This window comes from Arvicola amphibius, chromosome 17, assembly GCF_903992535.2.
Source record: "Arvicola amphibius chromosome 17, mArvAmp1.2, whole genome shotgun sequence".
NCBI classification, from domain to species: Eukaryota; Metazoa; Chordata; class Mammalia; order Rodentia; family Cricetidae; genus Arvicola; species Arvicola amphibius.
This window is the reverse complement of record NC_052063.2, coordinates 30,911,250-30,933,465: the sequence shown is the minus strand read 5'-3', so window position 1 is coordinate 30,933,465 and position 22,216 is coordinate 30,911,250. Positions and strand designations below refer to the sequence as shown.

The 22,216-nt window shown below is 35.6% G+C and overlaps 1 protein-coding gene across 1 annotated transcript; it reads right to left on the bottom strand.

Moving 5' to 3' along the window:
• Positions 1-13,115: 13,115 nt before the first annotated feature.
• Positions 13,116-14,051, bottom strand: LOC119803528 (olfactory receptor 6C2-like). Its single transcript, XM_038314902.1, has one exon. It carries the CDS (start codon positions 14,049-14,051, stop codon positions 13,116-13,118), a length of 936 nt encoding a protein of 311 aa, XP_038170830.1.
• Between the last annotated feature and the right edge of the window lie 8,165 nt (positions 14,052-22,216).

The window sequence follows — 22,216 nt, the reverse complement described above, 5'->3', positions numbered from 1 at the left end:
AATTGAATTTTTATTCGATCCAGTCTGCATTGAAAATTCAGAGTTATCTGTTCAGGAGTAGCAATTAAAGGAAAAATATTATGAAACCCCACTCATGCATTCACTCATTCTGTTTTCAGACATAAACATGCCGGTTGCTTAGGTGCTTCAAATAGATACTTTGGTCTCTTCAGGGTAGAGATAGAAAATCAAATTGCCTTATCTACACCACATTTCAAAATGTTATGTGTGCTTTCTTCTTTATGCATCTCATTCTTAATTTATCACTTTTTAAGTTGTTCATTGAGTTTATGAGTTTCCAAGCAGTTTGTGTTGGATTCTAATGCTTCAGGGGACTTAGTTCCTCCTTAGAGGCTGAATCCTGAAGTCAAATCTCATCCTCTCTTTGGCCTGTTCATGTATTTCTTGAGGTTTTGTTATTTATAAAAATCACACATAGCTTCAAGTATGTTCTTATAGCCTTTTATTTGCTGTCTAACATGCTGGAGACCATGAAAATCATGGTCTTTCATGTTTTCTTTAAACAATCCCTTCTTTAGTTATTACCCCATCTCTTCCTCTTAATTTTTCAGTTTAATATTACATTATTATCCTATCATGGAATAAAAGAAAGGAAATATTTTGAGGGCAGGCTTATTGTATTATATGATAAGTTATATATAAAATATATTTGCATACATCACCACTATTACTATTAAATTTTGGCATGCACTGAAAACATCACTATCTATACTATTAAGTAAAAGTGCCACATTTAACTGTTAAGCCTGTCTTCAAAGATATCTCAGCGTCACTGTCATTTAGTTTATTATGGAAATAAGAATATTATTCATCCATATTTTAGGCTGAAACACTAAATATGAGGTGCTTGTGAGAAGCAGACACATTTGCACTACTTCAGCATCCTGATCCATGATGCTTTTTTTGTTAACTTGTTCAGCTTTCAATATACCAAAGTCACATTTTGTCCGTTACTTATGTCCAACAATTTTTACAAAGTTAATAAAACACTATAATTTTTTGTTTGGATTTATGGACTTTGAGTAGAGTGAGTATGTTAACCACACAACATTCAGAGCATTCTTTTATAGCTTACCTTTGTGTCCTCATGTATGTTTTACCTGTCACCTTCCTTCTTTGTGATTTTGAGACATTTGTTTTTCTTGGTGATGTCTTTATGTAGCTCATTGTGATTTATTATTTGTTAACATAACTCTGTTTTCTTGAACTTTTAATTTCCAATATTTATTACTCCTCATACCAGTCATACAACAGAATATACCTGGAATACAAGTCCAAAATGTAGTGTTTGATGTCCATACCTGTATTGTATTTTACTTTGTATCTTTAAGTCAAACTAATATGTTATGATCAGTAAGTTTTTGCAATATGTTACCTACTGAACTTTTGCAATAAGTTACATACTCAGTAAACATTTACATTAGGTCACATACTCACTAAACCTTTTCAATAAGTTACATACTTACATACATACTGAACCTTTATAATAGGTTACATACTCACTAAACCTTTACAAATGGGCACACACTTAGCTATATTTTATTGTCTGTGATCCAGCCTCCAGCAGTACAGGGCTCAAAGGGAACCCATCCTTCGTGAGGGGGTAAGGCAAAAGACTCTCTCTGACTCCCCCCCCCCTCTGGTTTCCTTCTATATTCTTCTTTATTCTCTATTCTTGTTTTCCTGGTGGTTTCCTTTTTTCATTCTGGATGTTTTACTTCTAACTCAATCTTTATTCTTGATGTTTTTCATCTAACTTTATCTTTACACTTTCTTATTCTCTCTTTTCTGATATTTTCCTTCTAACTCTTTGTTTTTGTCCTTAAGGTGTAAATATCCCAGCAAAATCTTTTACACAATATCAGAACTACAATGTGGTTACATTCTGCTTTTCAAGTGACTGATTACAGTGAAAACAAGTGAAAAACAGAACGTCATCCTTATCCCTTCCATGATTAAACATTTTACGTGTTACAGGGGAAAAATTCTCCCCAAGAAACCACATGCATTCTTACACAATCAACTTGTCATAGAGTAACAGAGTAAAAGCAAGCAAGCTATTTTTCTCAGTCAGGTCTTTTAATGGCATTTTGCATTTCACAGTTACAAAGGACCAACCACTTTATTGATTATCTTGAAAGGCAATCTTATAAAGAATCTTAAAAGAATCCCAAAGATACACGTTTATACGGGGAAAACAACCACTCAGCTCTACCTTAAGTCTTTAGGGCGCACACCTACTTATCAATAATTTTTAAACCAGGAGTTTGAGGGCAGAAATGGGAATAAGGAATCAATCATCACTGTTGGTCATCAACCAATCCTAGCAAGAAAGGCATATCCTCCAATAAGGGTTGGGCAGTGGCCTCAGTTCTCATTGTTGCTTAAAATAACCTTATTAATGGCTATACCTATCCAATATCAAACACTCTGAAATGGCATTTAAATTGGTACTACATTAGATTCCCATTCTTAATTTTAATACAATCTGTGAAGACTTTACCTAGAGAAACATGGGATCTGAATCTCAAAAAGAAACGTTAGTGGAAAGGACAGAATTCATCCTATTCAGACTTCTGGCAATTGTTCATAGCCTCGTTCTCTCTTAGTTATTTAACGACAAGGTTTCTTCTAAATGTAATTTGAAAATGATTATTTATGGTGATCACTGACTAAATCTATTCATATCTACAAAAATAGTAGTCTGGGAATACATAAGGGATTAAATTTTCTGTTTTTAATCAATTGCATTAACTTTACAATTACGAATGCACTGCCATCATAAGAAAATAATTTTCTTACTTCTTCTATCCCTGAAAAATAGTTTCAAAGGAATGTCTGGAAGTTTGAGAAGAGCTGATGTTCTGAACCCTTTTGCTCAGAGAAAGAGTTTTCTAATATCAAGCTTGATATTTATTAATGTACCATGTCTACAGCAAATAAAAAAGCAAGAGTCCTCAGTGGCTCAGACTCAGAAATAACTAATGAATTATCTGTGGGAGCAGGGCCTTTGGAGATTCAAGGAAGCATCAAAATCATTTAAAATAAACTGCAAGGAAAATGTAGGACCTAATTAAAAGGAAACATAGCCCAGTTTCTTATAATTAATTCTGGTTATTCTGGGTGCAAAATATTTGGTTTCCTTTTCTGTATTATCAATTTGTTATACAGTCAATAAGTTACATAGGTTTAAAATATCACTGTCTTATTCTATGAAAAATGTTTTAATTTTATTTTTAAAAGTTAATTAATTAATAAATATCAATCTGTATATGTGTACATGATGTGTATGCCACTGTGATGTGTGGATTCTGAGGACAAGTTTGTGGATCTGTTTCTCTCCTTCCACTATTACGTGTATTTAGGGGATTAAATTCAGGTTTCCAGGCCTATATAAGTATCTACTCCATGAAGAACTTGATGGTTCCTGTGTATTATTTTTGCAAGTCAAAGTATGGGGCTGAAGAGATGGCTCAGCGCCAAGAGTAACGTGCTTGCCGTGAAAATATGAGGACCTGAATTCTAATTCCCAGAACCCATTTGATGCTGGTTACAGTAGTGTGACCCTCTAATCACACTTCTCCTATGGAAGCTCGGAAATGAAGGCAGGAGAATCCACAGAAGCTTATAGGCCTCACATCCTGGTGATAAACAAAAGGATGACATTATTACAAATAATGTTGAATGTGCTGTGGGACAATGCTCTTGTACATGACAAAGGTTTGTTGCTCAATGTTGTCGAAATGCTGTACTATTTCAAGAAGTAACAATTACTACACTGCTCATGTTTATTTCCTGTCCTCTGATGTTAATGTGAGTGGTTATAAGAGGAGAAGTATAGATGAACGAAGCATTCTCTTAATACATAAATCAAAGCATCTTGCATTGTGTTGAATAGTAATAAATATGGTTATGAATGAAAAAAATAAAATGTTGATAGGTCAGTAGCCAGGCAAGAAGTTTAGGCAGAGCAACCAGACTAGGAGAATTCTGGGAAGAGGAAATACAGAGACACAGTCACCAGCCAGATGCAGAGGAAGCAAGATAAGAATGCTTCACTGAGAAAAGGTACCAAGCCACATGGCTAAACATAGACAAGAATTCTGGGTTAATTTAAGTTGTAAGAACCAGTTAATAATAAGCCTAAGCTAATAGGCCAAACAATATATAATTATTATAAGCCTCTGTTTATTTCTTTAGTATTAAAAGGCTGCAGGACCAGGTGGGACAGAAACTTCCATTTATAAGAATGCTAAGAGCAACACTAGAGATTGTCATTTATCTCTACAAGTGTGTCATGACATGTGCTGTATGAGCTGCACAGTCAAAATGAATATTAAACATTTGCAGTTTTAACAACTGCAAGTATTTTAAAAGAACTCATAAGTATAAATTTCATTTTATGGAGTAATATACATAATACTTAACGTCATACAACATTTATTTTATTATCTAAGAATCTCTATGGTTCCAAATCCATTGAGTGTCCACAAAATTTGAAACTTGTTCTTTTTTTATTTTAAAACTCTCTTATTTTACATACCAATTCCAGCTCCATCTTCCTCCCATCCTCCTGCTCCACCCTTCTACTCCTCACCCACCGCAATTCACTCCTTAGAGGGTGAGATCTCCCATAGGGAGTCAACAGAGTCTGTCACCTCACTTGAGGCAGCACCGAGGCCCTTCCTTCTGTATCTAGGCTGGGCAAGTTATCCCTCTAAGAGAGGAAGAGAAAGAAAAGTGATACCTTGAAAAAGGGGGGCTATTATTGGATTATTGAGAAACAGGCACTAGGGAAATCCCCATAAATCCTCAAGGATGATCCCCAGCTAAAACACTTGTTCTTTTATACAATGAGGATTGATGTACCAAGTTGTATTTGTGGTTTGCTTAGGTCCTTCAAGTCTGTTGGTGGATTCTTATAGTAGACAGATTGCATGGTAGTTCTGTTGCTTGAGGAACCTTCGTATTACTTTCATTTCCAGTGGTAGTGACTAAGAGATTCCCCTGTCCTATTCCTGTGTCTATGTTGGAGATGAAAGTAATACAAAGGTTCCTCAAACAACAGTTTTGAACTACCAAGCAGTGAAGAAGAGATTCTCTGTCCTATTCCTATGTCCATGTTTGGATTAGTTGTGTTTTGGATTAACAATTATGACTAGGATGAGGTGTAATCTTATGTAGTTCACGAGATACCCATAGTGATACAATGGCTAGAATTTGCATTTCTTCAATTGCTGATCATGATATTCAACATTTAAGACATATGTGTATTGATAATTTATATTTCTTTTGTTGAGAATATACAGTGTAATCGTTTTATTGATTGATTGATATATTTGTTGCTTTTGTGTTCTGTAGACATTTGAGACATTAGTCAGACCTATAGCTGTCTAAGATTTCCTCACTGTCCAATGGTGATATTTTCAATTTCATAGTTGTTTCCTTTTTATGAAGAAACTTTGAAATTTCATATAATCCCATTTCTCCAGAAGTACTGGAATTATTTTGCAAAGTCTTTACTTGTGTTTCCAATAAAATTTCCTGTAGCTATTTCAAACCTTCAGGTCAACATATTTGAATTAGTTTCTGTACAGGGTGAAAGATATAGCATTAGTTTTATTTTTCTATGTTCTATTTTTATAGCATGGTTTGTTGAAGAGATAACCTTTTTTACAGTGTATACTTCTGGTACCTTTGTTGGAAATCAGGTAGCTTCCGTTGAATGTATTTATATCTGTGTCCTATATTCCATTTCATTGATTTATATGTCTGTTCTTACTCTTTTTGTGTGTGCCAATGACATGCTCTTTGGTTTTGTTGGCCCTCAGTACAATTAGAAATTAGAAATCAGGTATTATGATACTCAATTAATGTTCTTTTGTTTTAGATTACTTTGGTTGCTTGGAATCTTTTGTACTTCCATACGAACTTTAGTGGTTTAAAAATTTATATGAAGAATGGCATTGAATTTTTAATAGGAATGCATTAAATTTGTATATTGTTCTCAGTCACATACCCATTTCCACATTATTTCTCCCTATCCATGAAGATGGAAGGTCTTCCCATTGTGTAGTGTTTACCTCAAGTTCTATTTTTCACTTTCTTGTAGTTTTCTTTGTAGAGAAAAACCTACTTTCTTAGCTAGACTTATAGAAGGTTTACTCCCTCAGGCCAAAGCTTTTGCAGTTATTATTTAAATTCTGGCATAATACAATGTTTATATATTATATTTTTGTAGAATACTTTTATCATTTGTTGGAGAGAGGTCCACTTGTTGGTTCCTGGCTGCCTGGTTAGCTTAGCCCCATAATAATCACACAGAAACTGTATTAATTAAATAACTACTTGACCCATTAGCTCTAGCTTCTTATTGTCTAGCTCTGACCTCTTAATTTAACCTATTTCCATTAATTTGTGCATCACTATGAGGTCGTGGCCTAACAGCAAAGTTTCAGCATGTCTATCTTGGGCAGTGGCTCCATGGCATCTCTCTGACTCCACCCTAGTTCCTACCAGCATTCAGCCTAGCTTTCCCTGCCTACCTAAGTTCTGTTTTGCTATAGTTTTAAAGCAGTTTCTTTATTCATTAATGGTAATCACGGCACACAGAGGGAACTCCCACATCAATCATCTTTCTACATCATTCTATGCCAACCAGTATAAGACTCTGTATGTCAGAGGTAATTTCTCACTTTGTATGCCATGTAATCACCTGAGTGTATAGCGGGAAGAGGCTTGTAAACTGTGGTCAACTCCTCTACCCCACCGAATCTTGTTGACATTTTAAAGTTTACTTTGTTTTGGTTATCTTGTTCTTGTGTAAGTACAGGGACAGAAGTTTCAAAAATGTCTCATAGCCTTAGAAAGAGACCTCTGGTTTCTTTATGTGTGTTACAACTTCTAATGTATAAGGGAGACTTTCAAGTAGATAAGGATATCTCCCTAAAGTGGGGGCTATAGTATATTCAGGACATTCCTGGGGAAGCTTAGAAATAACATTCCTGGGATCATTCATAACATTTTTTTCATCAATTCAGTTTTGCCAGAATTGTACAAATATTAAAAGTCTCCCAAGTATGCAACAGGTGGAGATGAAAGCCGAAGGTGGTAGCCATCATGTGGCTCAGCTTTACTGGTTTTATGATTTCTGCCTTTCCCATCAAATGTGGCTGTGCCAGTTTGTTACTGGTATATAGAAAACTTCTTATATTTTTTACATTGACTTAAGATCCTGCATCTTTATTAAAAGTGTTTACCAGATATCAGGGTTATCTGATGATTTAGATATTCAGTATTCAGAGTCTTTATCTATTGAATCATATCACATAAAACTAGGAATAATTTAACTTATCTCTTATTTATACCCTTTATACTTACTTCTCTCACCTTATTCCTTTGAATATGTTCAAGCAAGAGTAGAGGATGTGGATATACTTGTCATTCTTCATGTGAGAATGCTTAAAGTTTTTTCATCTAGTATGCTATTGGCTATGATTTTGACATATATAGCTTTTATTTTGATGAGGTATTTTTATACTAGTTTTCTTGAGCTTTTATTGTGTATAAGATGTTAATCTGTTTATAGTCAATTATGTATCTATAGATATGATCACAACTTCGTTCCAGAGTCCATTTTTGTTCTATGTTACATTGATTGATTTTTCTATATTTAACTATCCTTGGAATGAAGCCAGATTGTTTGCAATCATTTTAATATGTTGTTGAATTCAGTTTGTGAGCATTTTTATCGAGACTCTTGACGTTCATGTTTATCAGGGACATTTATTTATGTTTTTTTTTACATGCCTTTACTTGGTTTTAATATCAGGTTAAATTTTTGTTAAATAAGTTTGGTAGTATCTCTTCCCTTGATGTTTAATGGTACAGTTTGAGGGGCATTTGTGTTAATTTTAACTTAAGGCCTGGTAGAATTTGGTATTGAACCTGTCTGGTCCAGGACTTTTTTTGTTGAAAGTATATTTACTTATTAAGTATTTTATGTGATGCTTAGGATTGAACCCAGGATTTGCTTTGTGTTCTCTATTATTCTTAGATTTGGTCTTTTCAGAGAGTCCCAGATTTCCTGGATCTTTTGTGCCTGGATTTTTTTTTCAGATTTAACTTCTTTTTTTGACCAAGGTATTCAATCATTCTATCTTGTCTTCAATGTTTGGGAATCTCTCTTCCATCTTTTGCATTCTGTGGTGAGGCTTGCCTCTGAGTTTCTTGCTTGAGTTTCTGTTTTTATTCACTTCCAGCTTTAACTCAGTTTGAGTTTTCTTTATTTGTTCTATTCACACTTTCATGTCTTGAACTGTTTTCTTCATTTCATTCTACTCTTTGCATTTTCATAGATTTCATTAGAGGATTTATTCATATATTCTTTATTGAGCTCAAACATTTTTAAAGCCTATTTTTAAGTCCTTGTTTCGGTCCTTGGCTATGGCATTTCTCAGGGCCTACCTGTAGTAAGGTTGCTGAGTTTAACTGGAGCCGTATTATCCTAGTTATTATTGATAGTGTTTTATGCTGCCATTTTGGTATCTGGACTTAGGCTGATTGTAATTCTAGGTGCAGACATCTGGTTGTGTTTGTTGGTTCAATTTCTGTTGCCCTCCCTGGTTCTTAGGAGAATGTGGTAGCTGTGGGTTGCTTGGTAGGGAAAGCTATTGAGATCCTACTAGGTGTGACTGCTGGAGTTCCTTGGTAGAATGTGTTCCTAGGTATTTGCAGCTGACACTTAGGAATGGGAGCAGACAAAAGGGGGATTTTTTTTAAAAAAATTAATTTATATTTTAGAAAAACAATCTTTTCTCATTTTACATACCAAATCCTAGTTTTTACTTTTTCCCCTCCTCCTGCTCTCTCATCTTACTTCCCATCCCACCCTCATCCTCTCCTTAGAGAGGGCAAGGCTTTCCATGGGCAGTTAACAAAGTCTAGCACATTGCTTTGACCTTGAGGCAGGAACAAGGCCATCTCCATTATATCTAGGCTGAGCAAGGTATTCCTCCATAGAGAATTACCTCCAAAAAAAGGCCAGTTCAAGCAGTAGGGATAAATCATGGCCTCACTGCTAGTGACCACACAGACTGCCCCAGCCACACAACTGTCAGACAACCTAGCTTGGTCCTATGCTGATTTCCATGCTGTCAATATGGAGTCATTGAGCTCATATTATCTCAGGTAAACTGTTTCAGCGTGTTTCCTCATCAGGGTCTTGACTCCTTTGCTTGTATTATCACTCCTCCCTCTCTTTGACTGGACTTTTGGAGCTAAACCTAGTGTTTTGTTGTGGATCTCTGCATCTGCTTTTATTGGTTGTTAGATGAAGGTTCTATGATGATAATTTAGGTAGTCATCAATCTGCTTACAGGGGAAGTCCAGTTCAGGCACCCTCTCCACTATTGCTTAGGGTCTCAGCTGGGGTCATCGTTGTGGATTCCTGGGAATTTCCTAGTGCCAGGTTTTCTGCTATCCCTATAATAGCTTCCTCTATCAGGATATTTCTTTCCTTACTCTCCTTACTCTAGCTTCAGTGTGGTTGAATTTATGTTGAGGTCTTTGATCCATTTGGTCTTGAGTTTTGTGCATGGGGATAGATATGGATCTATTTGCATTTTTCTACATGTCAATATCAAATTATGCCTGCACCATTTGTTGAAGATACTTTCTTTTTTTCATGGTATAATTTTAGCTTCTTTGTCAAAAAAGAGGTATTTATAGGTACGTGGGTTAATATTCATTCATTTTGATTCCATTGGTCCACCTGTCTGTTTTTATGCCAGTACCAAGCTGTTTTCATTATAGTAGCTCTAGACCTTGATGTCAGGGATGGTGATGCCTCTGGAAGTTCCTTTATTATACAGAGTTGTCTTGGCTAGTCTGCTTTTTTTGTTTTGTTTTTCCATACCAAGTTGAGTATTGTTCTTTTGAAGTCTGTGAAAAATTGTGTGGGGATTTTGATGGGGATTGCATTGAATCTGTAGATTGCTTTTGGTAGGACTGCCATTTTTATTATGTCAATCCTGCCTATCTTAGAGCCTGGGAGATCTTTATTATATCTTCTTCAATTTCTTTCTTCAAAGACTTAAAGTTATTTTTGTATAGGTCTTTCACTTGCTTGTTACCCCAAGATATAGTTACCCCAAGATAGTTTATGTCATTTGTGGCAACTGTAAATGGTGATATTTCTCTGATTTCTTTCTCAGGCCCTTTACTATTTGTATATAGGAAGGCTACTGATTTTTTTTGAGCTGATCTTGTATCCTGCCACATTACTGAAGGTGTTTATTAGCTGTAGGAGTTTCATTGTAGATTTTTTGGATCACTTATGTATTCTATCATATCATCTGCAAATAGCAAACGTTTGACTTCTTCCTTTCTAATTTGTATCCCCTTAATCCTTTTTTGTTGTCTTATTGCTCTAGAACTTTAAGTACTATGTTGAATTGACATGCAGAAAGTGAACAACCTTATTTTGTTCCTGATTCAAACTAATCACTTTGAGTTTCTCTCCATTTAATTTGATGTTGGTTGTTGGCTTGATGTATATTGCTTTTATTATGCTTATATATGTTCTTCATATCCCTGATCTTTATTATGAAGGGGTGCTGGATTTTGTCAAATGCTTTTTCAACATCTAATGAAATGATCATATTTTTTTCTTTCAGTGATTTATATAGTGGATTACATTGATAGATTTTTATAGGTTGAACCATACTTGTATCTCTGGGGTAAAGTCAACTTGATCATAGAGGATGATTTTTTAAAAATGTGTTCTTGGATTCAGTTTGCCAGTATTTTATTGTGTAGATTTGCATCAGTTTTCATAAGGGAGATTGGTCTGTAATTCTATTTCTTAGCTGAGTCTTTGTGTGGTTTGGGTATCAGGGTAACTGTAGCCTTATGGCCTTTTTAGTGTATGCAGCACATCTGTCCAGGACCTTTTTGCTTTCAGGGTTTCCACTGAGAAATTGGGTGTAATGTCTGCCTTTAAATGTTACTTGGTTTATTTCCTTGGCAGCTTCTAATATTCTTTCTTTATTCTGTATGTTTAGTGCTTTGATTATTATATGGAAAGGAGAATTTTATTTTTGGTCCAGGCTATTTGGTGTTCTGTAAACTTCTTTTACCTTCATTAGCATATTGTTCTTTAGGTTGGAAAAGTTTTCTTTTATGATTTTGTTGAATATATTTTCTGTGTATTTGAGCTGGAGTTCTTCTCTTTCTTTGATTATTCTTAGGTTTGGTCTTTTCATGGTGTCCCAGATTCCCTGGATGTTTTATGTTAAAAATTTGTTGGATTTAATGTTTACTTTGACTGATACTTCTATTTCCTTTTTTGTATTTTCAATACCTGAGATTCTTTTTTCTAACTCTTGTGTTCTGTTGGTTATGTTTGCAGTAATTTCTGTTTGTTTTCTCAGATATTTCATTCCTAGAATTCCATTGGTTTGTGTTTTCTTTATTTCTTCTGTTTCGGCTTTCATGCCTTTTGCTGTTTGAACTGTATGCTTTACTTGTTTGATTGCTTTTTTGGTTTTCTTGGATTTTTTTAAAAGATATTTATTGATTTCTTCCATTTTTGGTCTTTTCCTCCATTTCATTAAGGGAATTATTCATTTCCTCTTTAAGGACCTATATCATCTTCATAAAGTTATATTTAAGGTCATTTTCTTCTGCTTATTTTGGGTAAGGATGTTCAGGTTCTCCTGTTGTATGACCCCTGGGTTCTGGTGTTGCTTGTTGCTTTTTAGGTTGTGGAATGTAATCTTCTTTGGCACCTACCCATCTCTTCTTGCAATTTGTGCAGGCAGTGTCTTTGCTTCTTGTTGCAAGCTTTGAAGTCAATTTCTGTGTTTCAGGTATCCTCTCTTGGACTGATCCTTGCAGTTGCTGTTTGTTTCTTAGGGAACTGTTCTTGGTTTGTTCTCTTCAGCCTTTGTCTGTGTCTCAGGGATCCATTGATGTCTCTGGTGCTGGGTGGGTTTGGGTGGGTACAGGGTCTGATTGATGGGGGAGTGTTGGAGCAGAATTCCTGCCTTCAGGAGGCTTGCCTGCTGGCCAGCTAGTCAAGTTGTGGTGGGTGGGAGAGAGCCTAGAGACTGCTCTGTCCATCTGGGAAGCTGGTCACTAACCCTTGGTTTGCTCTATGCAGTTGCCACAAAAGGTGGATTCTCAGTGTATTCACTGGAAGGAGTAAAGCAGTGTGTACCACCAGAATCTGCATAGACCACTGGGAATCATGGAAGAGAAGCACAGGTGACCACAGAAGGTGATTTACTATCAGCTGGGAATGACCTTGGGAGACTGTATTTGGAGGAGAGAAAGAGAGTGAAAATTGTCTACTTGATTCTTCGGCCATCATGGCTCCCTGTAAAGGGAATAAAGTAACTGCCTTATCAATTTTTCCCACTGCTTTGCATAAATTTTCATGTTTTTATTCTTCCATTCATTTTCTCATTTTATATGAACACCACATGTCTTTGGTTTTTGTTATCATAGCTAATTATCCCCAGAGAAATCCTAGGCAAAGTTGTTTAACAAGAACTTAAATCAGTTGCTTATTCACCTAAATGGTTTATGGAGGTTTCAAATTTGTTGGTCATTGGGGAGGTCTTCCTAGAGTGTTTTTGAGAGGAAATATTAATAAGATCATTCATAACAAACATGAAGCATAGAAAGTCATTTTAAGAAGTGTAATCTTTTTTCTAAGTGGCAATGGGTAATGAATACTTTTATAGGCCACATCTGTCAATGGTACATATCATTTCCACACTCACTTGATTAGCTTCAGCATAAAATAGAAAGGCACACTCGAAAGTATGGAAAAAATGGTAGAAAACCACCAACTATTTTGTTTCCAGGGATAACAGTCAGACAACAATTTTAGGTTCCCTGCAAGACTAAGCATATTCAAATAGTTTATTTTTAATGAAGGTAAAGAATATCATGGTTCATAGTATTTAAGCTGAAAGAGAAAGTGTGAGTATAAAAAGATTAAAAAACAAGTATGTGCAAAAATATAGTACAGCTTCAGCTCCTGTGCTCTTTCACCTGTCCTTTAGTCTAGCACACCCCAAATTATTTTACACCTTTGAGAGGAGCACAAGTTTTTTAACCGAGTAATTGAAGGCTTGTTTCACTTGCTTGTTTCTCAGTGCATAAATAAAAGGATTTAACATTGGTGAAATCGATATGATGAGAAGTGAAATCCCTTTATTGATAGCTACATCACTCTTGGATGAAGGTTTGATGTAGATGAAGAAGCAGCTGCCATACGTAATGGAAACAACAATCATGTGGGAAGAACAGGTGGAAAAGGCCTTTTTCCTTTGCTGGGCAGAGGGGAATCTCAGAATGGTTTTGATGATGTAAACATAGGAAAGGAGAACACACACAAAGGTGATGATGAAGGTCAGCACTGCACCAATTATCACCATCTGCTCTAACAACCACGTATCTGAACAAGAGATTTTCAGGAGAGGAGCTGCATCACAACAAAAATGGTCAATGATGTTTGAGTCACAGAACTCCAGGCCCAAGCCTAGACTAATAGGTGGGACAATGATGATCAGCGCTGCCACCCAACAGAAGAAGATGAAATTCTTGCAGACTCTGCTGTTCATGATAGTCATGTAATGCAGAGGTTTACAGATGGCCACATAACGATCATAGGACATAACAGCCAGAAGAAAAAATTCTGTTGCTGCAAAGAGGTCTATAAACAGTAGCTGAGCGACACAACCCATATAGGTAATGGACTTGTCCCCAGACGATATGCTATATAAAAATCGGGGAATACAAGCAGTTGTTAGTGAAATTTCCAAGAAGGAAAAATTTTTGAGAAAAATATACATAGGTGTTTTAAGGCTGGGGTCAGTCAGAGTGAGGGTGATGATGGTTATGTTCCCAGAAAAACTCAACATGTAAGAAAGGAGCAGAAAGATAAAAAGAAGAATTTTCAGTCTAATGTCATCTGTCAGACCCAGCAAGATGAAGGTTGTCACTGTTCGGTTTCTCATCCTTGATTATTGTCTCTTGACCAGCCTGGTTGAAAAATAAGAAAGACATTATTTACAAAACTTCAGAATTTAGTCAGATGCTAACCTCACAACAAGTTAGCTTGCCATTCCTCTACTGCCATTGGGTAGTGAAGAAGCAAGCATACAGTGCATGCCGGCCTTTGATCTTCCTTTTGTGTCACACAGCAGCTCATAGTTGAATCATAGATTTCATAATGATATCCTATGTCTGCAGTCTAGCTGGAATTGATGCCAGTTTAATGCATAATCTTATAAACATTATTCCACAAGAATTCCCTTTAAATCAATTGCTTTTGTTCCAACACTTCTGCCTTCTTGCAACTGCTTTTCCTAGATAAGATTTTAGAAGAGAACTGCTAAAATAAACAAAGAGTATTCTCTGTTAAGATAATATTAGTATTATGCTCACATTTAATAATAGTTATTAACTGGTACATAATTAGCACACAGTTGCAGTATAGTCCTATGTTTAATGCTTTTTAATGTTTTTGTTTAAAGATTCATTTAGGTTACTAGGTGTGGTGGCACATACCATCCTGGCACTTGGGAGTCAGATGCATGTAGATCTCTGTGAATTAGAGGTCAGCCTAGTATGCATAAGGAGTTCCAGAACAACCAGGACTATGTAGACAGACCCTGTCTCAAAACTTCCTCACAAAAAAGATTAATTTAGATCTGTTTCAGTTAAAATGTTTTTAGATTTTTTTGCAATATTGATTTGTATGATTTTCACACATATTAATATATGTTTTCTGTATGTGACAATTAGTGTTGATTGTATTTTCCTCCAGATGCCACATTAAGATATCTACAAAGTATAATTTTGTGATTCAAAATACAGGCTCAGGTCTGAGGCAGAGATCTCCAAAAGAATAGTACTGAGCCAGAGACCTGGGCCAGAGCAGGCCTTGGACAGTGAACTCCATGAGAGCAGGGGTGGATCCAGACCAGTGATATTTGCAGGGGCAGGACTGAGCCAGCAACCTGGGCCAGCACAGACCTGAGTCAGCAAACTCAACAGGAGCAAGTACAGGGAAGCAACCACTGAGTGAGTGGGCCAGAGCAGAGACCACTGCTGGTCCTGGTATGAATATGGGACCTTCAAGGGCGTAGACCTAAGCTAGGACCCCTGTGGGTCTGGTCATGAGTCTAGGACCTCCGAGGAACTAGGCCTGAGTCTGGACTTCTGCGGGTGAATCTGGAACCTCTGAGGTTGTAGGCAGGAACCAAGATCTCTACAGGTGCAGGGTGAGTCTGGGACTCTTAAGGAGTAGGCCTGAGCCAGGTCCTCTGGGGGTCTGGGCACACCTAAGCCTGGGAACTTCAAGGAAGTAGATCAGAGCCAGAGTCCTTTACAGGACCAACCCAAGCCAGGACCTCTGCAGGAATGGATCCAGACTAGGGACATTTACAGAAACAGGTCTGAGCCAACAACCTAGGCTAGAGCAGGCCTGAGACAGCAAACTTCGAGGGAGTGGAGCAAAGCCCAGGAGCACTGAGCAACCTCCAGGAACACGGAGTGACCAATGGAGTAAATAGAACTGTGGCACTGACTATACCATGAGGAACAACCAAAAAGCCTTGGATTCACTGAAACCTGGAAAATTAATGAGCAGAATCACAGAGAGCCCCAGCCACACCAATTAGAGGAAAAGATGAGTAGAAAAGATAAGAATACACACAACACCACAAAGAGCAACACAACATCAGTAAAACCTAAAGACCCTACAATAGCAAGACTTAACCAAATATAGATGAAGCTAGAAAATGACCTAAAAAATAACTTCAGGAGAATGTTTGGGACTCTTAAAGAGGAAATGAGAAATTTCCTCAAAGAAATGGAGGAAAAGGCAAACAAAAAATTGGAAAACATCAGCAAATCCCTTAAAGGGAACCAAGAAAAAGCAATCAAACATATGAAAGAAATTATCCAAGACTTGAAAATTGAAATATAGACAATAAAGAAAACACAAGCCAAGGGAATTATAGAAACAGAAATCATGAGAAAATGATCAGGAACCACAAATGGAAGCATAAACAGCAGAATTCAAGCAATGGAAGAAAGAATTTCAAGATATTCCATGACAAAACCAGATTTAACCAATACCTAGCCACAAACCCAGCCCTACACAAAAGACTAGAAGAAAAACTCCAACCCAAGGAAGTTGTCTACATTAACAAAAACACAGACAATTAATGGTCTCATAGCAGCAAATCCCAAAGAAGGGAAAAACACACAAATTAACATCACCAACAATGAAAACTAAATTAACAGGGGATATCAATCTCTGGTCATTAATATCCCTTAATATAAATGGACTCAACTCACCTATAAAAGACATAGGTTAACAGATTGGATGCAAAACAGAATCCATCCTTCTGCTGCATGCAAGAAACACACCCCAACCTCAAAGACAGACATCACTTCAGAGTAAAGGGTTGGGAAAAATAATCCCAATCAAATAGACCTAAGAAACAAGCTGGTATAGCTATCCTAATATCTAACAAAATAGACTTCAAACTAAAAATCAATCAAAAAAGACAAGAGGACCAAGGGACACAATCAAAGACCTGGATACTAATCCACACATCTTTGCACACCTGATTTTTGACAAAGAAGCAAAAAATATCAAATGAAAAAAGAAAGCACATTTAACAAATGGTGCTGGATATCAACGTGTAGAAGAATGAAAATAGATCCATATCTATCACCAAGCACAAAACTCAAGTCCAAATGGATCAAAGACCTCAACATAAAGCCAGCCACACTGAACGTCATAGAAGAGAAAGTGGGAGGTCCACTTGAATGTATTGGCACAGGAGACCACTTCCTAAATATAACCCCAGTAGCACAGACACTAATAGAAACAATGAATAAATGGGACCTCCTGCAACTGAAAAGCTTCTGTAAAGCAAAGGACAAAACGACAGTCTACAGAGTGTGAAAAGATCTTCCCAATCCCATATCAGACAGAGGGCTGCTCTCCAAAGTACATAAGGAACTCAAGAAATTGGTCATCAAAAGAACAAATAATTCATTATAAAAATAAAGTACAAACAGAATCATAGAAATCTTAACAGAGGAATCTAAAATGGCTGAAAGACACTTAAATAAATGTTCAACATCCTTATTCATCAGAGAAATGCAAATCAAAACAACTCTGAGATTCTAGCTTACACTTCTATGAATGACCAAGGTCAAAAACACTAATGAAAACTTATGTTGGAGAGGTTGTGGGGTTAAGGGAACACTCCTGGTACACCCCCTTTGGATGTCAGTGTGGTGATTTCTCAGAAAATTAGGAAACAAGCTTTCTCAACACCCAGTAATACCACTTTTGGGTATATATCCAAAGGATGCTCAATCACGACACGAGGACATATGCTCAACTATGTCCATAGCAGCATTGTTTGTCATAGCAAGAATGTGGAAACAACCTAAATCCCCCTAGACCAATGAATGAATAAGGAAAATGTGGTACATTTACTCAATGGAGTGTTACACAGCAGAAAAAATAATGACATCTTGAATTTTGCAGGCAAATGGATGGAGCTAGAAAACATCATTTTGAGTGTGGTAACCCAGACACAGAAAGACAATTATCACATGTACTCACTCATTAGTGGTTTTTTTAAACATAAAGCAAAGAAAACCAGCCTACAGCTCACAATCCCAGAGAACCTAGAAAAGAAAGAGGACCCTAAGAGAGACATCCATAGATCTAATCTACATGAGAAGTAGAAAAAGACAAGATCTCCTGAGTAATATGGGAGCATGGGGACCTTGGGAGAGGGTTGAGGGGAGGGGAGAGGGAGGGAGTGGTGCAGAGAAAAATGTAGAGCTCAATAAAAATAAATTAAAAACAAACAAATTAAAACAAACAAAAATACAGGCTTATACAAAGAATTATCTGTTTTTTTTTTCAAATGGAAGTGTGGAACTGACTCACCTTGTTACTAGATTTTATTGATGAAAGCCCTGGTGTCCCTAACTGGCTGCAAGTTTCATGTTTTCTAGATGGTGAAGATTTTTTCCTTTGATATGTTTATAAGAAGATGTTTCAATAAAGGTATATTTTTATATAAAATTCTAAAATGAAGTTCTCTGTGTTTATTTTTTAAAACATATTCAATAGCAGCATATTTACTCTCCATGTGCATGCTTGGGTCATCATTTTTATTCAGTTCCCTGCAGGGAAGTCAGGGAATGAGAATATGCTGTCACAATCGAAGAGCTATATTCTTGTTATTCTGTTTTTGATTCACCTCGGTTTAGTTTGAGATAGTCTTAATACTTCATTATATATGAGAGTGTGAGCTAGTAATATCACATCAAGAGAGTAGGTCATTTCTTACGTTTATTTTCCCTTTCCCTTTCCCTTTCCTTTATATCCTATTTGTACATTTTATTCGCTTTTCCACTTTCCACTTAATACATGAACTTATTTGTTCTAAGTGTGCTTTAAACTATTTTGGCAAAGTTATCACTTTTTGCTTCATTAATTAAGCACAACTCAGTCTTTATTTAATTTGCATTTTCTGCTGAATATAAGGCCGTGACCTGTTTTCTCCTGAAAGGCTTTATAGCTTAGATCCATCATCTTACACTTTCCTGAATTCCTTATCGCATTCCCATTTCCGTCATGGCTCTTTTTTTTCATCCAAGTGCTATGATTGTGTAGCATAATTCACTTTTCAGGAAATTGCTTCTGATTCTTACTTAGGAGGGTTTTTTTTTAAATGAAGTAACTTGAAGTAAGAAAATGATCCTTAGTTTCATATCTGTGGGGAAAATGTATGGTACCGTTTTCCAATTTAAGGACCTCTAAATCGACTTAGAGGGTCTAAATTCACGATTTATTTTTTGTATCTGAATGCCCTCAAACAATTCACTTAATTCATTTATCTTAGGTTATGTATAAGAGAAAAATTCAAGGAAAATGTTTTGTATACTTATTTTTCATCTTTTCATAAGAGTCTCCATGAAAGGATATTGTACTTTTAAAATTTATTTAAAATATATTTTAATTTTTGAAGTTAGAATAATTATGTTTTTATCTTTTTTTCTATCTTCCCTTTTCTCCTTCCAACTCCTCTTATGAATCCTTTCACTCTCTCTCAAATTCATGGCTCCATCTTTAATTATTGTTACATATGTGTGAATATATTTCTAAATATTAAATACAAACTGCTCAGTCTGTATAATGTTCTTTGTATGTATATAATTTCAGGTCTGTTCACTTGTAATTGAATAACCAATTGAGGAATATATTCTCAGGGGAAAATGATTTCTTAAACATTGTCATTCCTTAGCTGCTTGTCCAAGGAAGAAAAACAAGCAATTGGCCTGCCCAACTCCAACACTTTGAATTATGATAATGACCACATGACATGATAAATCTAAGGGTACAATCATGGGATGCATACCTTGGTGGCAACCAACAACTCTCTAATTGCACTCCTGCCCACCACTTGAAACCTTAACCAACTTTCTAGGGCTAGAGATGTCATGGCTCTTGAGAAGAACATGCAACCTCCAGTTTACTAAACCAGGAAATCACTAACTACATTCTAAATATTTATCCTTATACCCACACATAAGGGTAGTTCCTACCCCTCATCCTTGCAACAGAAAAAAAAAAACTATTATAGGAAACTACAACCAATCAAAATGCAGAGTTGTGGAACCCAGTCCTATTGGAAACATCTATAACACAACTCCTATAATTAAAGTTCAGAAATTATTGTGGAAGAAGGAGCAGAAAGATTGGAAAGATTGTAAGAGCCAGAGGAACAAGGAGTTTGATGTGGAATCATTTCTTCTAGAAATGTCAGAGAATCAACATCCTTGAAATCTTATAAACACAGGAGCCCAAGCAAGATGCAAACAATGACCACACCAATAAATATGTTGACATAAGAGGGGAAAGTTCATGAGGCCTCAACTCTAGATAATGTGGTTTTAGTTTGTACTTTTGTTATAATTGGAGATGTTTTTATAATTAGAAATGACTGCACTGGCCATCCCTACCGCTTTTTACATATTCTGTGCATTTTAAAATTGGATTTTTAAATTGTTATTGAGATCCTTAAATTTTTAAGCATTTGTTCCATTGTGTGATTTTTAGTTGGTAAGCATTCTCTCCCTATCTGTAATTTGTCTTCTACCTCTCTAAGTATTTTCCATTAGTTTGCAGAAACTTTTTAGCTTGGTGCCATCTTGTCTGGCTCCTTTTCTTATGTTTTCTTCTGGGTTATTTTGTTGTTTTAGGTCTTACATTGAAGACTTTTATTACTATATCAAAAGTGAATGAGAACAAGTGCTGCAAGTATGTGGAGAGAAGGCAGCCCACCATTTAGCTATCAGGAATGCACAATAGTACAGATATATTAGAAAATGACATAAAGGTTTTAAAAAGTAAAAATAAAATTACAATGTGGTCCTAAAGTCCCATATCTTGATATATATATTTTTCTCCATCATATTAAAATTGAAAATTAAATTACCACATTGTAGACTTGGTTTATTCAGTTAGAATAGTGTCCTTTTGTTCCACATATGTTATTACAAATGGCAGAATTTCTTTCTTATTTAAGTTGTACAGTATTTTGTTTGGCATATGTATCTTATTTTCTTTCTTTCTTTAGCTTAGTTTTATATATTGGAACCATTAATGATGACAAAATGAACATGGGAGTACAGAACTAGCTTCAATATCAATACAATTCTTTGAAATGTATTTCAATGGATCTAGAAAGTTTGCAGAAGTAATGTTGAAATGAACATATTTGTTTTACCTATACAAATAAAGTCATAGAATGACTTCTAAGACTTTTCTTTTCAGATGATCCTCATAGCAAAAATTCATTGATATTTTGAGACTATCTTTAATATTATAGTAATTGGTCTGACTCTCTATAATTCTTTTCTATCTACTAATGTATAGAGAGAATATTTCTTGCACTTTTATAAGTTTTAGAAACTATCTATGAGCTTTCTATTCTCATTAATTTCTTTGCATCAACATCCTTAACAATATCTAGTTTATGGAATTATTGTGATCATTTGTTGAATAATTTCCCAAGAATTCTTGGTGAACCATAAGTTAGAGTCAGTATATCAAATTCTTTTGTCCATTTATGTCTTCATTTTACTTTTTTTCTTTGCTCCTTAACTTGCTTTAACATTTTTGCTAATTTATTTTGTCATTAATCAATGGCCATTATGCATACTATATTTTTGTTCTTGTAGTCTTGATTAAAATGAGAATTTTTAGTGCCTCTAATAACCTTCTATGCTCATCTAGTGAATTAACAAGAGGAGAAGTGAGGCTTCTGCAATTTGGAGAATGCGTCAAGAAGATTCTAGATTTATTTCTGAAGATGTTATTGTCTTCAATTTCATTCACTCCTTTATCAATGCAATTGGAAATTTTCCCAATTCCAGATAAGATTAATCTTTCCAAATGTGTTATGAAAAATTTTGGTCTGTTAAGTGTACTATGTTAATAAAGAATTCTACTTTCTTTTTCAAGCTAGAAAAGGTTTCTTATGAAATTTATAGCTCAATGGTCACTCATGTTTTATGAATTCTACTCTGGAAGAAATCCAGAGATGCATTTTCTTAAAATTGGTGGATTGAGGCATGTTGTGTCTTCTAAGGCAGTTACAAATTAAGGCATTAGATGTTCATAATCAGACAAATACATCTGGTTTGTAATCATCTCTACAGAATAAGAGAAACTCAAGTGCTGGAAAAAACAATTTGTTGATAATCAGGTAGGCTTCATTATTATTAGGATATCTTCCTTCCAAAGAAGATCATTCAGAAACTGAGTCCAAATATGAAAATTCCGCTCTTAAGTTTTTATGTTGTATCCTAACTCCTAGCAGAATTGCAGATTTAAAAACCCTCTCTCTTGTCTGACTAGTAATGTCTTTTCCACTTTGAACCGGAATATGAAATGAATGTTCTGATCAACCAATTCAGTTTAGGTATACTTTCAATGTCAAATATTTCAAGTTTACTTGTTGTGAACTCAGTAATCACAAGTTACAACACTGCAAATATTTGGGAGATTTCATGAAGGATATTACAGTTTCCATTTGTGTACAGATTGACGAAAGTGTCATTGTGGGTCACT